Source organism: Hermetia illucens, chromosome 1 (genome assembly GCF_905115235.1).
Source record: "Hermetia illucens chromosome 1, iHerIll2.2.curated.20191125, whole genome shotgun sequence".
Classification (NCBI taxonomy): domain Eukaryota; kingdom Metazoa; phylum Arthropoda; class Insecta; order Diptera; family Stratiomyidae; genus Hermetia; species Hermetia illucens.
The window spans coordinates 185,334,591-185,357,916 of NC_051849.1; the positions used below are offsets into that span (position 1 = coordinate 185,334,591).

General features: G+C 40.7%; 1 protein-coding gene across 1 annotated transcript; it reads left to right on the forward strand.

Moving 5' to 3' along the window:
• The first annotated feature begins 150 nt into the window (after positions 1–150).
• LOC119660726 (synaptotagmin-5) lies at positions 151–16,132 on the forward strand. The gene is made up of 9 exons (XM_038069384.1): positions 151–345; positions 432–601; positions 666–862; positions 2,478–2,487; positions 7,861–7,952; positions 8,023–8,143; positions 14,230–14,420; positions 14,484–14,787; positions 14,864–16,132. Exons 1-9 carry the CDS (start codon positions 158–160, stop codon positions 15,004–15,006), a joined length of 1,416 nt encoding a protein of 471 aa, XP_037925312.1. The 5' UTR covers positions 151–157; the 3' UTR covers positions 15,007–16,132.
• Positions 16,133–23,326: the final 7,194 nt, after the last annotated feature.

Here is a 23,326-nt window from a genome sequence, read left to right on the forward strand (position 1 = left end):
TTTTCCGACATTTAATTTATAAAACTGTTGACTCGAAATAAAGCAATTTTCTCATTTCGAACGAGCATTCAATTAGAAGATTTGCATCAGATATTCACTGAAAAAAAATAAGTAATTATGCTACATATTTTCTCTTTTTCAGAGGTTCTCTTCAAACATGGACGTCACCATAAAGGAAGAAGAATTTTCCTTGGCGCAAGTTGCAATATACGCTTCACTATCATTTTTCCTGGTATCACTACTAGGAATCGTCTTATACATAACATGCTCCAAAAAATATAAATTGAATTGGTTTGAAAAGAACCTTTTGGAAACAGCATCAGAAACAGAAGAAATGGCCCAAAGGTAAGACGGCAGTAATAACTGAATAATTATAATTTTAATAATTTTCATTAATCAATTGATACACTTTTTAACTAATTCAATAGTAGAGAGGCTTTGGTTAATGTTCCCGTTCTACCTTATAATGTCGACAACATAAGTGAGAGTTCCCGATCAATAAATAGAGGAAATTTAACACCAACATCCATAAATGATGATCCAACATTTTGGGTGCCATCGAAGCAATCCTGCCAAGGTGCAAATGCAGTGTCCTCAGCAGGTGCTTGCCAACCAACGAAATATATTCAGCGAAAACCAAATTCACCTGAATCATTTCTTTACAGATGAATCACCACCAGTAACTCCAACATCTCCTTCTGGAAGTAATCGTTCTGTGACATTGTCAACAGGTTCTGGAACTATCCCGATTGCTAGATCAGAAAAACACATGGTTCTGGCGATGAACCCAACACGGCCGAAAGTGGCATCGATGACCGCTAAGTTGGATCATACTAAATTTGATACCTCGTTATATCAAAGTGTAAGTACATATTCGAATTTAAATCTTTTATACTGGTAGATTCTATTAATGTAAATTACCTTGTTAGGAGAAGGAAGGAAGTAGATTTTAAAGAAAGAATGCAACAGGCAGGAAGTGCCGGTTTGGATTTAAATTATCACCGGTTAAATTGCTATTCATATAAGGAAAAGGAAAGTTTAGAGAAACAGAAATACTGTCTGCCTGTGCACATAATTAGGATCTCAATAAAAAGATCATAAATTATATAAATTTTATGGGAACAGTTCGCACTTTATTCGATAAAAAAAAAGAACAAAAAGGTATGAACGTGCGTCAAATATAAACCAGAAGGATTTTCATATAAATATCAGAAGAATTTTGAGCTTTAAAGTAGCCGCCGAGATATCTTAATAATAATAATAATCGTTAGCGCAACAGTCCAATTAGATAAGGGTTTTGAAGTGTGTTAGAGTACTTCATTCAATACCGGTACACCACAGGATCGCAGTAACCTATAGGAGGCAATGTAGGGAGCATTGCGCTCAACTGGTATCCGACGTCAAATCACGATATGAATTCCACTGCCACCAGTGAGATTTGAACCGCGACTTTCCGTACGACAGCATTGTGTTCTAACCACTAAGCTATCCGGACACAAAAGATATCTTTGAAGATAACGAACCAGACCTATATTCTCTTGGATCCGTTTAATATCAAAAAGCTCTGAGCGAGAGAGGCGTAAACATCTCACTAGTCCCAGTTTTTTTTGGAAAACAAAATGTGGCAATCACGGGCACGGTTCGGAAAATATCCTTTTACAAATCTATATCCTTCTATCGCACTATGAATTGTATGCAAGGGCGAATTTGGCCGACATTAACATAATCTAAAAAAGAACAATGTGGAAATTAGGTATATAAGTATTATATTTTTCTGGAAAACCAATAAGATTCTGAACATCAATTTCGAAAGTACCCAACATATTTTAACAATGAACTTCTGATATTACAAATTATAAATATGCTCCATGTGTACTGTGGGAAGATCAAAAGTGGCACTGATTAAAGATTGCCCAACGGCAGCGACGAAGTAAATTATTAACTAATAGAATCGTATTCTAGAATGAAAGTTGGGTCGACAATTACGCACTGAAATTAAAGCAACTAGATATGAAGACGGCAAATCACTGGCGAAGATTCTGAAAATTGTTTTTTGTTTGTTTTGTGTGAAACAAAACCTTATTTGAATCGAGTCGATGTCTGTCGGTCCGTCTGTCTATCTGTCCTTTTTTAACTGGAGGAAATCCATCACGGATACACATCTGGAATCTAGAACACGCATGTCGGACTCTTACCGACTAAAACCTCCCATATTTTCTCCGCATTCTCCCCGCGGGACCACCGTTCTAGTATTGCTTCGCAGGGCTGTTCAATTCTTAACTGTTCACTCTAAACGAGCTCCGCCGTTTGGCACAACGTTTTCACGCCAACGGGGAGGCATGTGCCATAAAGGCACAATATAGATCAGCAAAAAGGAGACTCCGCAGCGCTATAAATAAAAACAAAGCTCGCGACCAGATGGACCGTATTGTGCGGGCATTGTTCTCCAGACACCCTGTACGGGTTGATGTAAATAGCACGGAAAGCGTCGTGGTTTCCCCCATTTTCACAATGAGAAAGCGGTTCTCACAAAACAGGAAGGCGCCAGGTCCTGATAGCATCCCGGCGGAAGTTTACAAACTGGTGTTCAGCCAACGGCCAGAATTGCTACTTGAAGTGTTCAACGCGTGCTTGAAGGAGGGCATTCTTCCTTGTCGCTGGAAAGTGGCCAGACTCGTGTTGATCAGTAAGGGTAAAGGAGACCCGGAGCTCCCATCTGCATACCGACCGCTGTGTATGCTTGACACGGCTGGAAAAGTGCTCGAGAAGCTCATCAGAGGTAGACTCGCTGAAGCGATCCGTGCTGCCGGGGACTGCCGGGATGCTGTTATGGAGGTCGTAGATGCGTTTAATCGAGCCAAGGCACACAGCCGCCGATCTCCACGGATAGTGCTCCTCATAATGCTTGATGTCAGAAATGCCTTCAATTCCGTAAGATGGACAGATATGCTAGGCACACTAGAGAACTGCTTTCACGTGCCAAGCTATCTCTTGCGAATATTGAGGGATTATCTGAAAGACCGCTCCCTGCTCTATGAGACGCTAGAGGGCCAGAGGAGGATGGAAATCACGTCCGATCCATCCTAGGGTCGGACCTCTGGAACGCTTCCTACGATAGTCTGCTGAAACTCGATATGCCTGAAGAGTCGCGCCTGATCGGTTATGCAGACGATGTTGCGCACTTGTTGCCGGACGCACTGTTGAACAGGCGCAAAGCGGCAGCGGACAGGGTTGCAGCTGGAGTCGCGGCCTTGAGTCGACTAATGACGAATGTCGGGGGCCCTATATCAACTAGGATACGTCTCCTCTACGGAGGTATGGGCTGATGCCCTTGACAAGGCCTCGCTCAAGTGCAGAGGCGGGGAGCTTTGCGAGTGGCGTCTGCTTATCGCACCGTTTCCGAACCGGCTGTGATGGTGATCGCCGGAGTGATCCCCGTTGCCCTCCTTGCGAAGGAGCGAAAAGCTATCTATTGCCGTAAGGGCGAAAACTTTAGAGAAGTGGTTGTCCGTGAAGAACGTCAACGCATCCTTACCGAGTGGCAACTTTCTTGGCAAAATGAGCCAAGGGGCAAGTGGACTGCACGGCTCATCGACAGATTAGACCCATGGTTGAACAGAATGCACGGTGAGATTGATTGCTTCCTTACCCAACTTCTAAGCGGGCATGGAGGTTTTCAGTTTTACCTGCACAGGATTGGGAAGGCGCGATCTCCTGATTGTGTGTTCTGCAATGGAGTGGCGGACGATGCTGAACACACATTTTTCTCTTGCGAGAGGTGGAACGGCCTCCACCAACAGCTTTATGCAAGCGCAGGGGAGCTCTCTCCAGACAACATTGTCAGAGAGATGCTCGTGGCTGGAATCGTATTGTGCATTATGTTCGGGCTCTTCTTATGACGAAGAAGATTGAACTCGACCGGCGGGGGGATCGGACGGTGAGGGTTTCCCTGAACTAACAACAACTCCCTTCCTCCCCTCCCTCCCGTTGGTGAAAGGAATTCCCTGACTTGAAGGCTCCCAAAGCCGGGAGAGCGGGAAGGCTAGCCCGAAGTAATGTGTCGAATGGTTCCAGGCTAGTTCTCTGATGACAGGGAGGTGTTTAGTTGGTAGTCCGCCAGCGTGCTGTTGCGGGAGTCCAACACCCTGTGCGTAAACGCATTCACCTACCCTACTCCCAAAAAAAAAACTCTAAACGAGCTGCTACCGCTTTGCGTGGCGTTAATTGTTTTAGCTTTTTAATCACGTATATATCAATATTATTTACTCGAGGCAGTCATATGTATGTATTTATGTATAATTCAGATAGATATATTTGTAGATCAAACCAACGGTACTCAAATATACGTGCTTTATATGTACATATCTATGCCTTTGTGTACGAAGTAAATCGGAAATATGTGTACGATCAATTTATATACATTTATATACAGGCAATGTTTGTTTGCTTAGGGTGAGCATAATATCTACGTTTGTAATATGTACATATTTCTTATAGTTTAAAGAAAATATGAAGGAAGGTGGGTGTTTAGCCATATACGACCGGAAAAATGTGCGTTTTATGGGTTTTTCACATAAGATGAACACAAAACCTTTATACTCGAAACACTAGCTTCCGGTATTCCAACTTGTTTTGTTGATCGATTAAGGATCGATTAAGCACTAAGTTGTCAATATTACTTAAGTTTTCTACGTGAGCCCGCCTGGATAAATAAAGATAGGAAACCACACCTTCATCAAATAATCTTCAAGAGAATATTATTTCGCTGGCCTAATTGAAGTTTTGAACGGGTTTTTGAAACATTGGCTGCGTGAACATCTCCAAAAAAGTAAATGGTCCTAATCTTTATTTAGCATAGCCTATCAGTGCCTTGATAACTTTGAACCCCTTGCAAAAAACGTCTGTGCTATCGAATGCCTGACGAAGCTACTTAGTAATATAGAATAGCTAAAGTAATTGACTGGATATTGCCCCTATATGGATGAAGGGGTTTCAACAGTGTCGTCGGAAGTTTTCATACTCATAATTTTGTATTTTATGCCATACCCATATATATTGAACTTTAATGTTATGTACGCAAATTCAACTGTAAGACAACAATACATCGAATTGGAAAGGGGAAATTTCGTTCATAGCTTCCCAGAATACCTTCCAGAAATCATATTTGGAGGAGGAGTGCGTGCATTGACTTGCTACAGACCATGTTAAGGATTACCGATTGGAGAGAGGTATAGAGTCGGCATGGGGCATTATACAGAAATCATTCTCAGACCTAGAATGAAGCTTACTTGGGGTTGTTGTGCTATTGGAAGAAAAACGCTTGTTCTACGCTTAATGTGGCGTTTTGTAGCAAATTAAAAAAGAGCACATTAGAGGATATTTCTTTTTCATGTTTTAGTCAATAAATACCAATCTATTCACACTGATCACTTTGAAGCCCCAGCTGATTCTCACCGCTATGCTTGATATTTTCTTGTATGTCGCAAGTTTTAAGATTCGTGGTGACTTAGCTACAAAACCCTGATTTTATTTTTGCCAGACTACTGAACTGAATACCAGAAGTCAAAGATTTTGATAGTTTCTCTATTATTTTCGGAGATAAATGGTGTTATTTTGGTTGGGCGACAATGAAACTCCGCTGTCCATAATACTTGGCGTATGTTCTAAAAGTGAACCTGTCCGCCCGCGCATGCGGTGACTTCTTTCAATGCCATGGCGCTTTTGAACAGACATGCGAATTGCGAATAACGTCTCGTTATTTTCGAACTGTCAGCTTCTTCAGTGCGTCGTTCTACTTATGTCCAACTTAGTCGGTTATTTTATACCTTTTATAATGTGATGGACTGCATTTACTGAAGCCGTTACTTACTTCCTGTTTAAGATTTTTTTAGCGCCCTCCTATTGCTAGATGGCTGCATTTCACGTGTGTATATGATCTGCGAATGTATTACTCTGACCCATTTGTAGTCTTGTTCTTTAGAGATGTCCATCACTGATGAAGTTTTTAATCGTTACAAAAGTCGCCAAAACGTCATTCACATATCTTATCCAAAACTTCGGAAATGTTCCTAAATCAGAGAGTCTGCTTCCCAAGTTTTCCATAAAGAATTCTTAGAAAAGGAGTGAGGGTGATCTTTTCTTCGTTTCCGTTCGTGTGTTTTTTAGTAAATCTTCATACTTTCTCAAATAAAATTCAGTGTTTTCTTTATTACCACGCTCAAGGAATATAGCCTTCATATCGAAGGAGACCATCACTTCGTCACATGGAATTCGTTACCATCCTTGCAGATTTTGGAAAGTCTAGAATTCGATTTTGACAGCTTCGTATCCCATAGAATTTCTTTCCTTTCAATTCCTTTCTGATTTAGTTACCATATTCTTCCCTTCTCGTAATGACCACTATGCAATCTTTATCGGCTATCATGTTATGGACCGATTTTTGTTAATTTGTTAGTTATTCGTTTGTAGGTCATTGATTTCCTCGACTTTTTTACTGTTTTCCATATTTAGATCAGGAGTGAAACATTACTATATTTGGTGAATAAATCCGCCTACGCCATTACGGTATGATAATACGTTGTTATTTTCTCATTAAAATATTTATCTTCATGCTTTTCTGACAAATCCCTCCCGAAATGGGGGTGCAAATATAATAATTAAGACTTACTTTTGCTTTTCACTAGTATAATTTATTAACCCTGCAAATACCAATATTTCGGAAACCATGTGTTCCCTTCATTAGTGCTGCATCAAAGAGAATTGTAGCATTGATGAAAGGAACAAGTGGTTTCCAAAATATCGGTTTTTGCAAGGTTTAATAAATTATACTGCTGAAAAGCAAAAGCAAGTCTTAATTATTTCAAATTCGACAGCTTTCTGTTATCGTCATATAACCTATTTTATTTATTCTAATTGGACTTAGTGAATATAATGGTATGCCATATACTGCTGTTCGAGGTTATAAGCTCAAGCTCCTGATATGTTTTGTCAGTACTCACTAACGATCACAACAACTTCATACTTCAAGCTAGTGGCGCAAACGTCTTAAACTCCCACTCCAACAAAATGTATTTTCTTAAATATCATAGTGAGCTTTCTTAAACTTTCTAAGGCCTACCACATCGTTATCAAATATCTAAAACTAGATGACTAATCCAAAATTCATTCTATCGACCTTTTGCATAATCTCGGTAAGACCTAGTCTCTTACCTAAATTTTTAATATATCTTCTACTTTTACTAAATCCTCAACCCATCTATTAAAACTTATCATATCCCAACATTTTAACTGTGCACTGGTAGCATTGTCGAACTTGCTTATGGATAAAATGATATTATTCAGGAATAAGAGTAGGGAAACAATGAACCTAGTTTATTTTTGTTGGTCACCAATCCATCATTCTCTTCGTCAATACATGAATTTCTAGGTAGGGTGGGCTTGAGTTTTCTGCATGAACTAGAGGGCTACTAAGGTTGAAAAAAAAAATATTTCAAAAAAAAAAGTTTTTCTTAATACGCTCCCGTTTCTTGGGCCAATGAAAATTTCAATTTAAATTATATTATTCACAGCCATGTCATATAAGGTAAAGGGAACTCAATCATAGATTGGTTATAGGTGGGCTTCTCGCTTCTTCGGGTAAACTTCTTTACCCCCGCAATCATGAGGCCGAAAAAATGCGTCACGAGCCTAATATACATACTCACTATATATAATGGGATGAGTTGATAGATCCTCTGCCATTTACAAATAATGTAAGATCACCATATATGAAATTGTTAATATTTTTCGATAACAGAATATTCGATATACAATGTTATTATTTTGTATTTTTCATTATATTTTAGACGGGCAGCGATCAAGCAGAAGAAGAAAATGCTGATTTGCGAGGAACTATTCACCTATCAATACTGTATGATCCGATCGCTGGTATTCTTACCATAAGACTGATTGAGGTTTGTATTCAAGAATATTTAAAGATGTCCTATATATATAATGGCAATCGATTATTTTCATTCTTCTCAGGCTCAACATTTACAACCGAGGGACTTTAGTGGTACAGCGGATCCGTATGCGAAAATACGCCTGCTACCGGATAAGAAAAATGTCTGGCAAACCAGAATCCATAAACGCACGTTGAATCCAAGTAAGCTTGCATATCATCCCATACCCTAATTACTTTTCATTCATACTTTCCATTTCCAACTAAATATATAGCTGCTGTCCCATAGCAGTTGAATGAAGTTGTCGAAATAGATTGAATTTTGCTATTCGCTAGTGTTTCAATTGCCGATATTTCTGGAACATATGGCATTGAAAAGGAACAACCTAAATAGAAACACTAGTAAATAGCAAAATTCGTCTTACTGCTTCAATAGAAGGATTATTGGTGTGTAAATAAGACCAGTAGTAGCATGAGTATAGATATGAACTATGCCCAGTAAATTTTACATATGGCAATTGTATATATATATGCACTTATCAAAAAGATTTTCGACTGTAATATTATTCGGTTTAAGTTAAGCCCAGATCAGCGACCGAACAAAGTCGCAGCTCTAAAGACTCAGGTCTCATATGAGAACTCTTACAGCTTCAAAGGATGGCTTTGGTCCCACCATATTGAAGCCCTTGGTGGGTGCACCTGCCAGCCTCCTCATAATAGGAACCAGTCTGGCAGCCTCCTGGCATAACTGGTGTCGTGCAGCAACTGGGGCATCCCCACACCAACTGACTTAATATTTAGTGTTGGCAACGCTGCTTGACAGCCGGAGACATTTTTATGACTGCCTGTAAAGTGGTGTATATCTAAGGTGGCAACTTAAATGTTTCATAATCGGGCTTCCCGAAAACTGATACCCCTTACATGACCCACCCATGGTTGAAGATTATTATATCTGTAATCGCAAAGGACTTGTAACAAACTAATAATATGATTAATAAGCAGCGGAACCAGCTGATATTTTCCCAAAGATTTGCTAATGAACGCCCCCAACAACTAGTCGTTTGTCCACGCTGTATTGATATCAAGCCTGCGTGTATCGTTGGCTGCTTTGAACCGTAAAATAAGTAGAAAATAAATTTGCGATAGATTCGATGGTCGCAGATGGCTTGGTTCTCATTCCCACAATAATATAATACTTAGTAAATCATCAAACCAAATAGACAGATTTAAAGACTGTCTCAGTGGCTTCCTGTTGTTAGCAAACTTCAGCCTCGGTCCTCCAGCCATGCATGCATACATTATAATGGGCTTTACTATCTGTATATCCAGTGAACTCATTATGATGAAAGCCCCAGGGTGTTACCTATCGTACTCTTAGAACACCAAAGTTATCTACATTGTGTCTGATATTGTTGCTGGATATGATATTTCTGTCATAGTTTGGAGTCGAGGTGCTCTCCCAAATATTCAACGGAAGCTTTTTGCGTTCCTTTAGATGGGTTTTTAGAAGTTAAGAACAACTATGTTCACTGGTTACAACCTTCATTTATTTCATAAAAACAATGGCACTGACAACTTCAACAAAGGATAAATTTCATAGAAACTTTGTATAAGAATCTTTTCACTTTTTCCAACAACACAACTGGTGCTGGTTATTTTTATTATTTTTCTGACATCTTGTAGCTTTCGGTTCTCATTTTCTTTTCTCATTCCAAAATATGACATTTCTCGTCACCTACTCTGCTCTTCACTCCTGTAGCGAGGTCTAAACTGAGTCGAGAGCGCCGGTGACGTCATCTGTCCGCTGTTATTCGCAACATTCGAAATAAATTTCGAATGCCGCGAATCCTGCCGCGCCACATCACTCCGCCCCCAGATGAAACCGAGGGGTTTCAGCGACCGAATCCGGAACTGTGTTCCCCATCAGTCCTTGAAGCGAATGCGCCGTTGTTTAGGGGTGCACACGGGCTTCAGCCTGGATAGGGAGAGAGATATACACAATATCAGTAGTCGATGATTCTGCATCTTCAATTATAAAAGGAAGAAGAACGTCAGTGTTTTAAAACTACCTTTTGTGTTTTTCTGTACGACTAATTGCCTGCTGCTGCAGCGGCCATTTTGAACCATTTGATCGCTGTTGTCTCAAAACAAAAGTGTTTTGCAACTAGTATGCCAGAACAAGAGTCTAGTGCCTGCGTTGGCATACAATAAATCAGCATATCAGAAATTTAAGCCTCCGATTTCCCCATCAATTAACCATGACCCTTTGATGAAAAAATGGGGATTCCCCCGGTCCCACAGTTTTCTCGGAAACTCTAAATTGAAAGTTCGATGTAATCCCGGGCCCGATTTTCCGCATAATCATCACGCCGAGTTTAGATTTTCTCTCTACGGCGAATTGATCTACTTTCTTAAATTGATACGTCTATTATAAAACACCTCCCAATTGATTGCAGCCTCTGCAGCTGAAAATGGTTGAATATATACCGCATTTTAAAAATTTCAATTATCTTTGAAATAATATACTATAGTACTTACAATATGTTCAGGCAGATACATACCTGTATATATATGTAAATAGATCAAGCCATATACAATAGTATCAATCACTTTCCATCACTTTGAAACGGACATTTCTCCTCAAATCATGGTAACAAATACAAAGCGATCAACCAAGAGGTCAGTGTAATTGTTATCCAAAATACAGAATATCTAATATAAAGATATAATAACTTAAATACCAAACCATAAGGACTCGATTCTATTATTCTAAGTGCTGTATCAACGAACTGCAAATGGAATCGGGGAGCAGCGGCTAAAATACATTATTTAGGATTATTCGCCATCAATCTACGTGAAGGCAATGAACTCATTAAGTTTGCAGAAGCAACGGGGTCAATTCCGGAGTAGATTCCCATTCTAAATACAATCAATCGATAAGGAAAGAAATACTTGATAAATACCCTCAATCTTACGAATATTTCACGTACATATAATGGAGAACACTATAGGCTTCCGCTTCATTAGTAATGAGTCTCTTGGAAAATTGCTATTGAATGTTTCACTGTTCCCATGTTAATCCTCAATAAAGTGAAATAATTGATTAAAGGAAGAAATAGAATGTCATGGCGTATCCTTCGTTGGCCAGTTTATTTTGGTGCAAATATAGTGCTTTAATTGGTAAAAACTCCGTGATATAAATTCTGAAATAATTGTCCACTTTATGTCAATCATGGAATGGACCTTAATCAATTTGCCCCATTTGTTTGTTGTCTTCGTTTTACTTTATGAGAAGGCGACTTTCTTGTCTCATATTCTGTGTATTTTTGTATTTCATTGAAAAAAGAAAGTGGTAGCAGACGCGAATCCGGGGTCGGGTTGTTTCTGATGGTTAGCGCAAGGCGCGCTCTCGTTACCTGGGAGCCGGTTTCTGACAGACTTCTAACTCTAACTGGTTCAGGTTAAGAAGCATCACAATTGTATAGTGCCATGTACCAACAGAAACTTCCAAAATAGTGAGGAAGAATGCTTTCTATGAGGAATTACACGCAGTCCAGCAGACGATTCCTAAAGATGTGACCGCAATAGATAATCTGAACTCCAAGGTGGGATCTGACAACATCTTACTCGAACATGTGACAGGGTAACACGGTCTTGGCGACGATGAGAGGTTCGTAGATTTCTGCATCTTCCACCGCCTCTTCATTGATGGCACATTTTCTGAGCACAGAGGTCATAAGGTCAGTTGGGTTTTAATTGACCGACACCGTACGAGAACCGTGTTGCTTCCACCACTTCTCGCAGGGTTGGAGAGCTGGCACCATCTTGAAAAGATCTGCAGACAAAAGAAAATTTGCTATTGCGTTGGCCGGGGAAACGGTGATTATTTCCGCAGTGCATACCACATCACGAAAGAATTTGCAAGTGGTTGCACATTCTTCGATGGTCCTGTGAAAGATGTTGATGGTCAACTTCCCATCCAGGATGGCGAGCAATTGAAGAGGTGAAAAGAACACTTCACCATGGCTCTTAACCGTGTCGCATCCGATAAAGCTCCCCATCCTGTGGATGAAATGGTGAGTCACCATAAAGCGCAGATACGGACTGTTCCTCCAAACAGAAGAGAAATCATTTTGACATCAATGCACTCAAACGGAGTAAAGCCGCTGAGCTTGACCGTTTCCCGTTCTCGAAGGCTTCATCGTTAGAGAGCAGGATGGTTTCCGCTCTGGATCCTCCTGCATTGACCATATCAACATCCTGCGGGTAATCTTGGAACAGTGCGCTGAGTTTGGATCTTCGCTACACCTGTTCTTCATCGATTTCAAATAAGCTTTCGATATAGTGAACAGAGAGTGTATTTGGTGTGCTCTTCCGGAGAAACTATTAGCCATTGTCAGAGCGACATATTATGTCGCAGTGGAATCTGTATTCCCAAGATTTACGACGGGTGGGTTGCCCCAAGGGTACTTGATCCAGAACCGTAGAGAAGGAGTGCATGTGTGTAATGATGCAGCTCTGCATGTAATCCACAGCTCGTGCCTCCGCAACGGATTCAAGATGAACGCTAGGAAGCCTGGACTTGTTATGTTCGTTAGCAACATTAGGTGGACAACGGAAATTCAGCTGCAAACAATCAAGTATCAACTCCTCGCTAACGTGGAAGCACCATATCCTATATAGAGGAACAATATTAAAAATTCTGCAGTTTGCCCTGGCGTTGTAGGACTGCGATAGGTAAGATCTCGGGACTTTCATTACATCGGATTCCTTGGATGTATACATCCATAACAAAGCCCATACCTAGAGTTTCAGTTATCGATGTATTACTGGAGCAATGGGTACTACGCCGATCGTTGAAGTTGTTAGGATAGCCCCCAGTGGAAACGGAAAACAGGTAACGATACCATCGGCGCGTGAGAAGGCAGTACATCATACGGTCATGCGTCCATCTGAAAATTCCTTGACAAACATCCAGTGGCTCTAATGCCGGCGGATTATATGGTTTCCAGATTCAAAAAGACAAACTCTCTCGTAATCAATAAAATAATGGCTGACAAATGGCCACGAGGTTTTTGATAAAATTGGAAGGATTCACATAGCCGAAAGAAAAACAATTTAACTCTTGCGGTCAGGCGAAAGTTTTGTGGGAGGATCCTGGACCGTTAGAGCGGCAATTTTGTTGTCCCTTAAAGAGTGTGCCAGAAAAACCATAATAGAGCTTCTAACGACACCACTCCTTTAACTACTATAGGATGGTGGTTTTGGATATATGCAGCTAATGTGAGGAAGAGGAGGAAACGGCGCTGCACTTCGGCCTTCTCAGATCTTAGACGAGAATACCTTTATAAGGTTTTCTTCAACAAAAATTCTGCGAACTGTGTTCCGCTGGAGAATGTTCTCAGATACGCAAAACGTTGCGAAATGATTTCCAAGACATTACTATGGGCCCAATAAAATCTGAATGCTTGGAAACTATGGTCTTCTTGAGAAACAGATTGACTTTCTGACCCCAATCAGAGCTTCGCGGTGACAAACAACATCGTTACCAGTCTTTACTAAGTGCATAGCTTAGTATTCGTACTGGTGCATGTGAGACCTACCGAAATTTCTACCGAACTAAGGAGTATAGCACTCGCTTGACACCCGAAGGTCTCTTGTCCGCTTGAACATAACTACAACTCCCATGAAACTCCCAATACGGAGCTACTACGTATAACCGGGCTGGGGACACATACCACAAAAATTTTCCTGAGACATATTAACTCAGAGGGATACCCCAGTCCCCATGGTACCAAATAACCTCTGGTGAGGCCGCGGTTCCCATAGTACCAAATAACCGCTGGTGAGGCTTCGTACCCGAAGCTACTTCATATGAGTCCCCGTACAAACTCAAGTCTGATCGCCTTAATTAGGCCTTGAGGCATTTACCTACTGCATCACGACCAGCAAGTCAATGTGAATACAGCGTTTCCCGGTACCACCAAACGGAGGCCCTTGTTAGAGAGTTGGGGGTTCATGTCTCCATCTTCCTCCTCGTCACCCTAGAGCACCAATATAAAAGGACAAAAGTAGTATTACATGTATGGAAAACATAAAGATCCATGATGGAGGACTAGCCTCTCACCCTAAATTCTTAACCAGAAAATTTCTAGAAATTAAATGGAAAATTGAAACGCTTAGTCAGAAGATTTGACAACACAATCTCTTTACAGATATCTTATCAAAAAAGTCCTTTTCAACTTTTTAAATCTAAAGTACTAAATACAATTGTTTTAAACTCTTTTTAGTTTTCGATGAAGATTTCGTTTTCGAAGAGCGGCCAGCAGTTATTGGGCGAAGAACTCTGGAAATATTGCTCTACGATTTCGACGCATATTCGAGACATGTCTGCATTGGAGGAACACAGATTGGTCTGGCACATGTTGACTTATCTGATAAAGTAGAACTTTGGAAACCTCTTGGAAATTGTGCTGAACAAGTGAGGACTTTACTCTATCATTATTTTCGAGAAAATTTAATAGATTTCTATATTTGTTTTTAGGATGCAAAAATTGATCTCGGTGATTTAATGATTTCATTGTCATTTTTACCATCCGCTGAACGTTTAACAGTGGTGGTAATAAAAGCCAGAAATCTATTGGTGGTCGACGATACCCGGAATTCTTCAGACCCATATGTGAAAGTGGCGGTTATACATGGAGGGAAGAAAATTAAAAAACGGAAAACTGGAGTTCAAAGAAATACAGTTTCACCAACATTCAATGAGGCTTTGACGTTCGATATTGGAAAAGATACTCTGAAAAATTCCATAATAGAATTCGTTGTACTCCATGATAGTTTATTAGGTGAGCAGTTTATTTTTCCTATTCTAAGTATAGCCCCATACTTAAGGATACCATTCTTGATTTCACCAATTTTCAGGTTCTGATGAAATCCTAGGGCGAGCCATCATTGGCAACACACCTCAAGTGCGCTCCGAAGACAGAGCCTTTTTCGATGAAGTGTTCCGCTCCAAGACTGCAACTGCTCAATGGATCCCACTCACGGACTCTAGGCTTCCATGAGGAAAACGAAAATCACCCCATAAAATGGTGGGAAAAGAAAACAAATAGACAAAGCTATTTCTGATCGTCTGAAGGAGGCATAGGCTTATATAAGAACACAAATATACTGAAAATGGAATGGACTGTCTACCTGTTGGAATTTATAAATACGCCCATGTTTCGAGAGCCTTACATTGAATTAGTCGTTGAAAACGGTTAACTTGATAAGAATGAGGGCGACTTTGAGAGCTATGAACAAGTTAGAATAATTGACACAAATTTTTAAAACAATTATTTTTAGAAGATACTTTTCTATGAAGAGATATGTCCGATGTACCTAAGTAGTGAAAAAGTAACTGGATTAAAAACGTACTTGTAACAAGGCAGAGGTTATCATGACAAATATTCCATGTTGAAAACTATTTAGTGCGTAAGCTATACTTGGTCGTAGTAGCCTAACAGGAAGAAACAATTTCATTGACTAACCATTTATATAGCTATATTACATATATAAAAGTATTGTAGTTCGCAAAAATTCTCAAATTTTAAAACATTTCCAGTTAGTTCTACTTTTCCATTATTTTATTGTTTTATTTTTTTATAAAATAAAGACTTTCGAACTTGATCAAAGGCGAAAATATCAAAATTGATCATAAAGTTCTCGACAAAATCTTAAATCTCAACAGAACAGGATTCATAAATTATTGCTAATAAAATCATAACCCCATTCTCAGAATACATAAATGTATATAAATATATTGAAGCAAGGATTAATAATTATATTCCTATTCTAAAAGCGAGTTAACCAAGAATGGTAATTTGTTCGTCTTCATTCCTTGTAGATTAGCAACTTTCGCTAGTTTTTATCATAATTATCCTTTGCAGTGAATTAATATTCCAATAGCAGCAATATCGATAATTGTATCGCTCCTAACTAGAGCCAACATTTTAATTTGTTAGTTGAAGTTGATCCAGTAGCCGGTAAGAGTGTAAAGAACATTACTTTATTTGTAAGCTTGAACGAATGGAATTTTTGTATGAGAACCACATCAAGATAATTTCTATCTCTAAAAGGAACGCAGATATATATACATATATATAGTCAATAACTGTCCAAACAAAAATATAAATAAATTATATTGTTTGAAGAGCATTAGATGGTTTTCTTTGCTTATGAAATTTAGTAAACAAATAAATCCCATTTTTAGTAAATACAATCACTAATAGCGTCAGCACACTGAATAGATTGAAGCAGTCCTTGTTGATCGAATTAGGTCCGCTAAATATTCCTTTTTTCGTTAATAATAACATAAAGTTAGTTTATAGTAAGTTTCTCCTTAACTTAGCCTTTATTCTTCCTAGAATGTAATCTGTTCTTTTAGAACGTGACCCAGCTTTTCTGAGGCGGACATTCCCGAAAATATTAGAGTGAAAAAAATTACCCAACCAAGTTAAAATCGTAATATCCATATCCATCCTCCATATCTTTTTATTATTCAGGGATTCAGGGTTCACACCGGAAGGAAAATGAGTGGTTTCCCTGCAGGCGGCCCGAAGTTTTCTCGGGGCTTGGAACAAAGACTTTAATAAAATTAGGAAGTGTAAATAAAAATTCGAAACCCTTTTCTCTTACTTTAATCAAAATCTTTTATTCCTGATCCAGAACTGAACGCGCTATCAATAGGAACAGAAAATTAAAATTAATTTGTCCTCAATTTATGGTTTTTATTTTCAGACGACTTTCGGTGTGAACCCTGCAGGACGGTTTAGAATGATGCACGAATCACGGAATATACTGGTGGACCCGCAACATGAGCTTCCGGCGACCAAACCATACGGCATTGCAGCAGACAGCTTTTTGTTAGTTATGCTAAGCGACGTTCCTGTTTCGGAAAAAATCCCAGTCCAAATCACTAGACCTGAGCAAGTGGATTCATACATGAACCCGGTGGATGTGCAGTCGACCGTCTTAGCTAAAACGGAAGAGAAAAGATTCATCAAGAAATGTGCGGTAGTGGTGAAACGCATGCGGTCGGCAAAGTTCCTCCAGAAGGATATCAGCAAGGACGTGGTGCAAATTGCCGAACAATATGCGAGGCAATTTCTTAACAGCGGGAAAATTAAAAGCGAAAATTGCATTCTCTGCGAGGATCGGGGCGCATCTAGTAAAAGCGTCGTACATGCTGCGGATTTCGGGCGTGTCTAGTTTCAGGGCGGAACTAGAAAGGGCTTGCGATTAGCATGATCCGCAATCTTCAAATTAACATGCACCGGAATGCAACTGCTCAGCGCAGTTTGCGTTAGAGGTAAAAAGTGATCGAGCAATACCGGAAAAAGAACCCAGCTTCATGTTACCTGGAGTTACCGGTAACCGCTGTTATCTGGACTCAGGACGGGATTCAACTTCGTGATCTTACCCAGGGCCGAGGGAATAGCTTTGTTTGTTGGTTCGTAATTCTACATACCGAATCCACACCAATGCTCCGCGCGCAGGCTACGAAGGAAGCTTCGCTGACATAATTTTTACATTGGAATATCTGGCGCTTTCGGTGGACTGGTGGCGAGTTTTAGAAAAGTTCTGGGCAAATGACCATTATAACACCGCGTTCAAAGTGATTAACGCTACTTGCCGGCGTGCAGCAACTCGGCGCTCCCCCTGCGTGTGAAATGTTGCGAGAGTGAATATCAGGAAATTCGCCGAAGCTCTTGGAACAGGCAGAGTCACGCTGCAGGGCGTTCCGGAGAATGGCAGGGTCGCAGCTGACAGGGTCGTAAATTCAGTAATGAACCTGATAACAACAGCCCCGGAAGGACCCCACTTGTGATAAGCCTTCTATGTGCTGATGAATGATAGAAATTGCCGACCTACGGAAGGAGTGGCCTAAACTCTGCTATTTGGCACAACGTCTACAAGCCGGCGAGGAGGCATGCGTTATAAAGGCAGAGTATAGATCAGCGAAAAGGAGACTCCGCAGGGCAATAAATAAAAGCAAAGTTCGCGGCTGGCAGAACATAGTCAACGAGGTGGGTGAACCGTCGGCACTTAACTATAAACTTCCAACCCAGAAAATCAGGGATCTGCGGAAACAATGCATAATAGATACCGACCTATTAAACCGCATTGTACGGACATTATTCCCCTAACATCCCGTGTTCCCCGTACCCACCATAAAAATAAGAAAGCGCCACGTCTAGATGGTATCCCGGGGGAAGTTTACAAACTGATATTCCACTAACGGCCAGACTTGCTGCTCGGGGTGTTCAACGCTTGCCTGAAAGAGGGCATTTTACCTAGTTGGTGGAAGGTGGTGAGGCTCACACTAATCAGCAAAGGAAAAGGAATCCTTGAACTGCCGTCTGCATACCGACCGCTGTACAAGCTTGACATTGCCAGAAAAGTGCTCAAAAGTCTTATCAGTAGTAGACCCGCAGAAGCGATCCTTGCTGTCAGGGACTTATCTCCAAGGAGTTCAGGTTCAGAGCAGGGAGATCCGCGATGAATGCTGTTATGGAGGTCATGGGTGGTTCATCGGGCTGAGGCACACAGCCGCCAATCTCGACGGATAGTACTTCTCGTAACGCTTGATGTCAAAAATGCCTTCAATTTCGCACGGTGGACAGATATGCTGGGCACATTAGAAAATTCATTCTATGTGCCGAACTTTCTCTTGCGGATATTGAGGGATTATTTTCCAGATCGCTCCCTACTCTATGGGACACTAGAGGGCCAGAGAACGATGGAGATCACGTCAGATGATTCGCGGCTGCTCGATTCGAAAGACGACGTTACGTTACTTATCGCCGAACACACTGTTGAACAGGCGCAAAGCAGACCTGGCATTTTGATGCGACGAGTAAGCTCATGGTTTCAACCTTTTGCCGGAAAAAAATCGAAATAGTCATCTTGACCAGAAAGAGAATCCCGACTTTGCGTCTCATATTAATCAGTGAGTTGACTATAGATTCAAACCCAGTGAGTAAATACCTTCGTTTAATGCTCGACTCGAAGATGAGCTTCTACCAGCAAATTAAACCAGCAGCTGACAAGGCTGTGGCTGAACAGAGACGGGGAGCTTTGCGAGTGGCGTCTGCTTATGTGATCTCGAAAGTGATGCCCGCTACCCTTCTTGCTTAGGAAAGTAAAGCCCTGGTTGCCCATGGAGAACGTCAACACATACTTATCGAGTGGTAAAACTGTTGGCAAAATTAGTCAGGAGGCTGATGGACGGCGCGGATTATCGACACTTTAGATGTGTGGCTGAAACGAAATCATGGTGAGATTTTTGTTTCAGGATCCCGGATCGGACCAAATGGAGAGGAAGTTGCCCCCACTCTTTATGGTCAACGAATTCCCCCCTTTCATACCAGGAAAGAGTTGAGGCATCGTCGGATGAGTTGCCTCTGGCCTGGCACGAAACCCTAGCCGTCTTTGTCCCTCTTTTAATGTTGAGATTGATTATTTCGTTATCCAACTTCTAAGTGGAGATGGGGTTTGTATTCTTACTTGCACAAGACTGGGGAAGCACGATCTCTTAATTATGAGTTCGGAAATGGAGTGTCGGACGACGCCAAACACACCTTTTTCTCTTGTGAAAGGTGGGATGGCTTTCGTTAACAGCTTTATGCAGACACAGGGAAACTCTCTCGTGACAACATTGCTAGAGGGATGCTGAGCAGAAGAAAATTGAGCTCGACTGGTGGGGAGACCAGATGACAAGGGGTTCCAAGAACTAACAACTTTCTTCTCCTCACCCCTTTCCTGAAAGAATACCTTGACTTCTCTGATGGCAGGGAGGTCTTTAGTTGGTAGTCTGATGGCGTACCATTATGGAAGTCCACTTATCCTACCCCTAACAAAAATAGATAATAGCAGCATGGCAGCATGTGTGTTTACTATGTTCTTCAAAGTCTTACTATGCAGAGTTCGAGGAAATTCAGCTGCCTACTCTTCGCGGCTATGATGACAAGTAAAAACCCAAGGAAACCCGGCTCATTATTAGGTTCTACACATTTTGGCATTGTACTAGCAAGTGACAGCAATACATACTAAAAAGGAGAATATGGTCCGGTTGTGGAACTGTCGTTCGTTGGCGCTTCGCTGGTACATAGCACTATAAACAGGACTATCGCCACGGGGTCCCCTACTATAGAAAAGGAGCCTATTAGAAACCTGTATAGTCATAATGTAGGAAACTGCCAACCTACCTAGTGAAAGCGTTGGCCTAGCAAACTTTATATGGTTATATCAACCACCCGCACAGAGAGAGGCTTCTACTGAAAAAAATTGTGATTCAATGTTGAGATGATGCACATTCCCCAGCAGAAAACCTAATTTCGGGTGGAATAATGAATTGTCTAACTTTCGGTCGAACATTGCCAGCGGCAGATAAGACTTATTAAAAAGGAAACAACAAACCAATAAAAAAGCTCCAAGCTAATTGTTTAGCGAAAAAAAGGAGATTCTTAAAAAAAAACAATATTCAGGGGTGAGCATAATCTGGTGGGTGTCTAGTGCCTTATCAAGGGAGCGATCGTGACTGCCATACGAATCTTATATGATTATACCTACCCTGTAGTATTACTTTCAATACTCGAAGAAGTGCAAATGAAAATTTCCAGTATCATATGGGGAAAAGGAAATCTAATGAGGCGTTCAAGAAAGAAGACCCCTTCTCAGCATTAGGGTATATTACTCCCCATACCACTAACACCAGACGTTCCTATGCAGATATGATACTTTCACTTTAGTCTAGAGTCAAGGTGCGCACCTAAATACTTAACTGTTTGTACCAAAAAATTACCCTACCTGACGTTTACAGCGAACAAAACTGGTGTAGTGTTTCTAGCCTTCACCTTGAATCCATTGCGAAGCCACAAACTGTAAAATATTTGCGGAATTGTAATCAAGCGGTTACAAACTCTGCCTGCGAACTTGCTGATTATTATTACGATCCGACACGCTATCCATCATTGTCGAAGACTTTGCCGATCCACGCGTTCGTGCACTTCTTCAAATATACTGCAACACAGCTACTGAGCGTAGCCTCTCCGAGCCAGTAAAGCATGATGTTCAGCACCACATCAAAACCACCGGCTCTCCTATCTTCTTTAAGGTGCGTCCGCGACCACCACAGAAGCTCACCGCTGCGCGGAAAGAGTTTGAAGAGGTCTTCAAACAGGGTATATGTAGACCCTCAGACAATTATTGGTCTTCGCCACTCTACATGGTTCCTAAACCGAACACGGAGAATAGGGACGTTTTGGCGGCTAAAAACGCCTAAACGCTCAGACTATTCCGGACCGATGTCCCACACCCTTCATCCAAGACTTTGCGCATTCTCTCGCGGATAGCCAAATTTTTTCTACCTTGGATCTAGACATGGCCTACCACCAAATACCTGTAGCTCCTGAAGACATTCCGAAAACGGCAATATGCACACCTTTCGGGCTCTCCGAGTTTACTAGGATGACTTTTGGACTGTGCGATGCGGCGTAAACATTCCAGAAATTCATGCACCCTATTTTACGAAACCTAAACTTTTGTTTCGTTTACATGTACGATGTTCTGGTCGCCTCCTCTTCAGAAGCTGCGCATCTAGCGCACCTTGAGCGGGTTTTCCAACGTTTCGTTGCCGCCGGTCTTGTTCTCAACGTTGAAAAGTGCAAATTCCTCCAACCGCAAGAGAAATTTCTCGGCCTGAATATTTCCCTTTATGGCATCCAACCGGACTCGGAGAAGGTTCGAGCTTCCCGCTCCCCAAAACTGTTAAGGGTCTGAGAAGCTTTTTGGGTGTGCTAAACTTCTACCGTCGTTTCTTGCCCAAGGCCGCTCATCATCAATCGATCCTTAACAGTTATCTGTTCGGGCCGAAAACCAAAGACACCCAATTGATTGAGTGGTCCACAGCGGCTATCCAGGCATTTCAGCCAACTAAGCAACAGCTGGTGGACGCCAGGCTTCTGGCATTTCCTAAACAAGATGCACTCCTAGCCGTTTTCGTCAATACCTCAGATATCGCCATAGATGCTGCTCTTCACTAAAATGTGAACCAAACCTAGCAGCCGTTGAGCTTCTTCTCAGTTCAACCCCAGCCAACGGAACTACGATTGTGAGTTATTAGCCGCGTATCTCGCAGTAAAATACTTTCGTTATTCCCTAGAAGGCAAGCCGTTCACAGTGTTCATGGACCACAAGCCTCTTACATTTGTCTTAAAGCGGAAACCCGAAATCGTCTCCTCTTCAACTCAGGCACCTCGGCCTCATAAGCCAGTGCACCTCTGACATTTAACACGTGTCTGGAAAAGACAACGTAGTTACTGACGCTTTAACACGCATTGAGGAGGTCAAGATCCCCGCTACAATCGATTTCCCGGCAGCTCGACTTCTACATTATACTGCAAAAACTCAGAAAAGGGATCAAGGCCATATATTCTGCGATAAGAGCTGCGGAAGTTGAAAAACATTGCAAGAAGCCATCAACGGTGCTCATATAGGAGCCAATGGCGCCCTTAAAAAAGCCTAACCCATGCCATTGCTTGAAAGGATTCGTGCATTTTAATTAATGATGTTGAGAATCAAGCAAAGGTGTGCTTCCAACATTCTGTTGACAAATTGTTTGAAACACTCGTTATTGTATCAGACAGATCGAAGAAAATCACATAACATAGGAAAAACACGATATTTCTTAGTAGGTTAGAATATAATATTCAAACACTACTTTTCAACCAAGGAAGTAGTAAGGGCCAACTGGAACTGGAAACGCAATTACAATTTTGAAATGAAAAAATATCAAAATAATTTCGTAAATTTGTTATTTTATTTTTAAAAAAATGTGTGTGTGTTGTTTCATTTTCAACCAACTTTTCACTATTATAATATTTTATCTTTCTCATTATTTTCATTTTACTTCTTCACTTTTTTTTGTAACATTTTGGTTTTCATCACATTCAATCACCACAATATATATATAATATGTATATATAAAAACTGATATTTTGTTTCTTCACCTCTACTTTCTTGCAAATATGATAATTTCTCTCTTTTTTCACCACAATTTTTTTTAATGCTATAATAACTTTTGAACATACTTAATATGTCTCATTACTTTTCCACTATGTTTTTATTACGAAAAAAAATCTATTGTAACGCCACTTAAATAGAACTTATACACATTTTCTAGATGTGTTATGATGGAAAACGGTAAAGTTAAAACGAAAACTAAGGAATTTGTTTGGAAACAATAATGGAAGCCACCGAAAATTTAAACACAATCGAAAGTGTGATTGTAGAATTAGGGAAAAATGATAAAGTATTCTAAGAAAATAAAAATAAAAACCAAAA

Bases quoted from the DNA above. Each gene is read 5' to 3' on its own strand.
- LOC119660726 (XM_038069384.1), top strand. From the start codon at position 158: ATGGACGTCACCATAAAGGAAGAAGAATTTTCCTTGGCGCAAGTTGCA. The intron at 346-431 runs GTAAGACGGCAG...ATTCAATAGTAG, and splicing joins ACAGAAGAAATGGCCCAAAG to AGAGGCTTTGGTTAATGTTC. The intron at 7,953-8,022 runs GTTTGTATTCAA...CATTCTTCTCAG, and splicing joins TTACCATAAGACTGATTGAG to GCTCAACATTTACAACCGAG.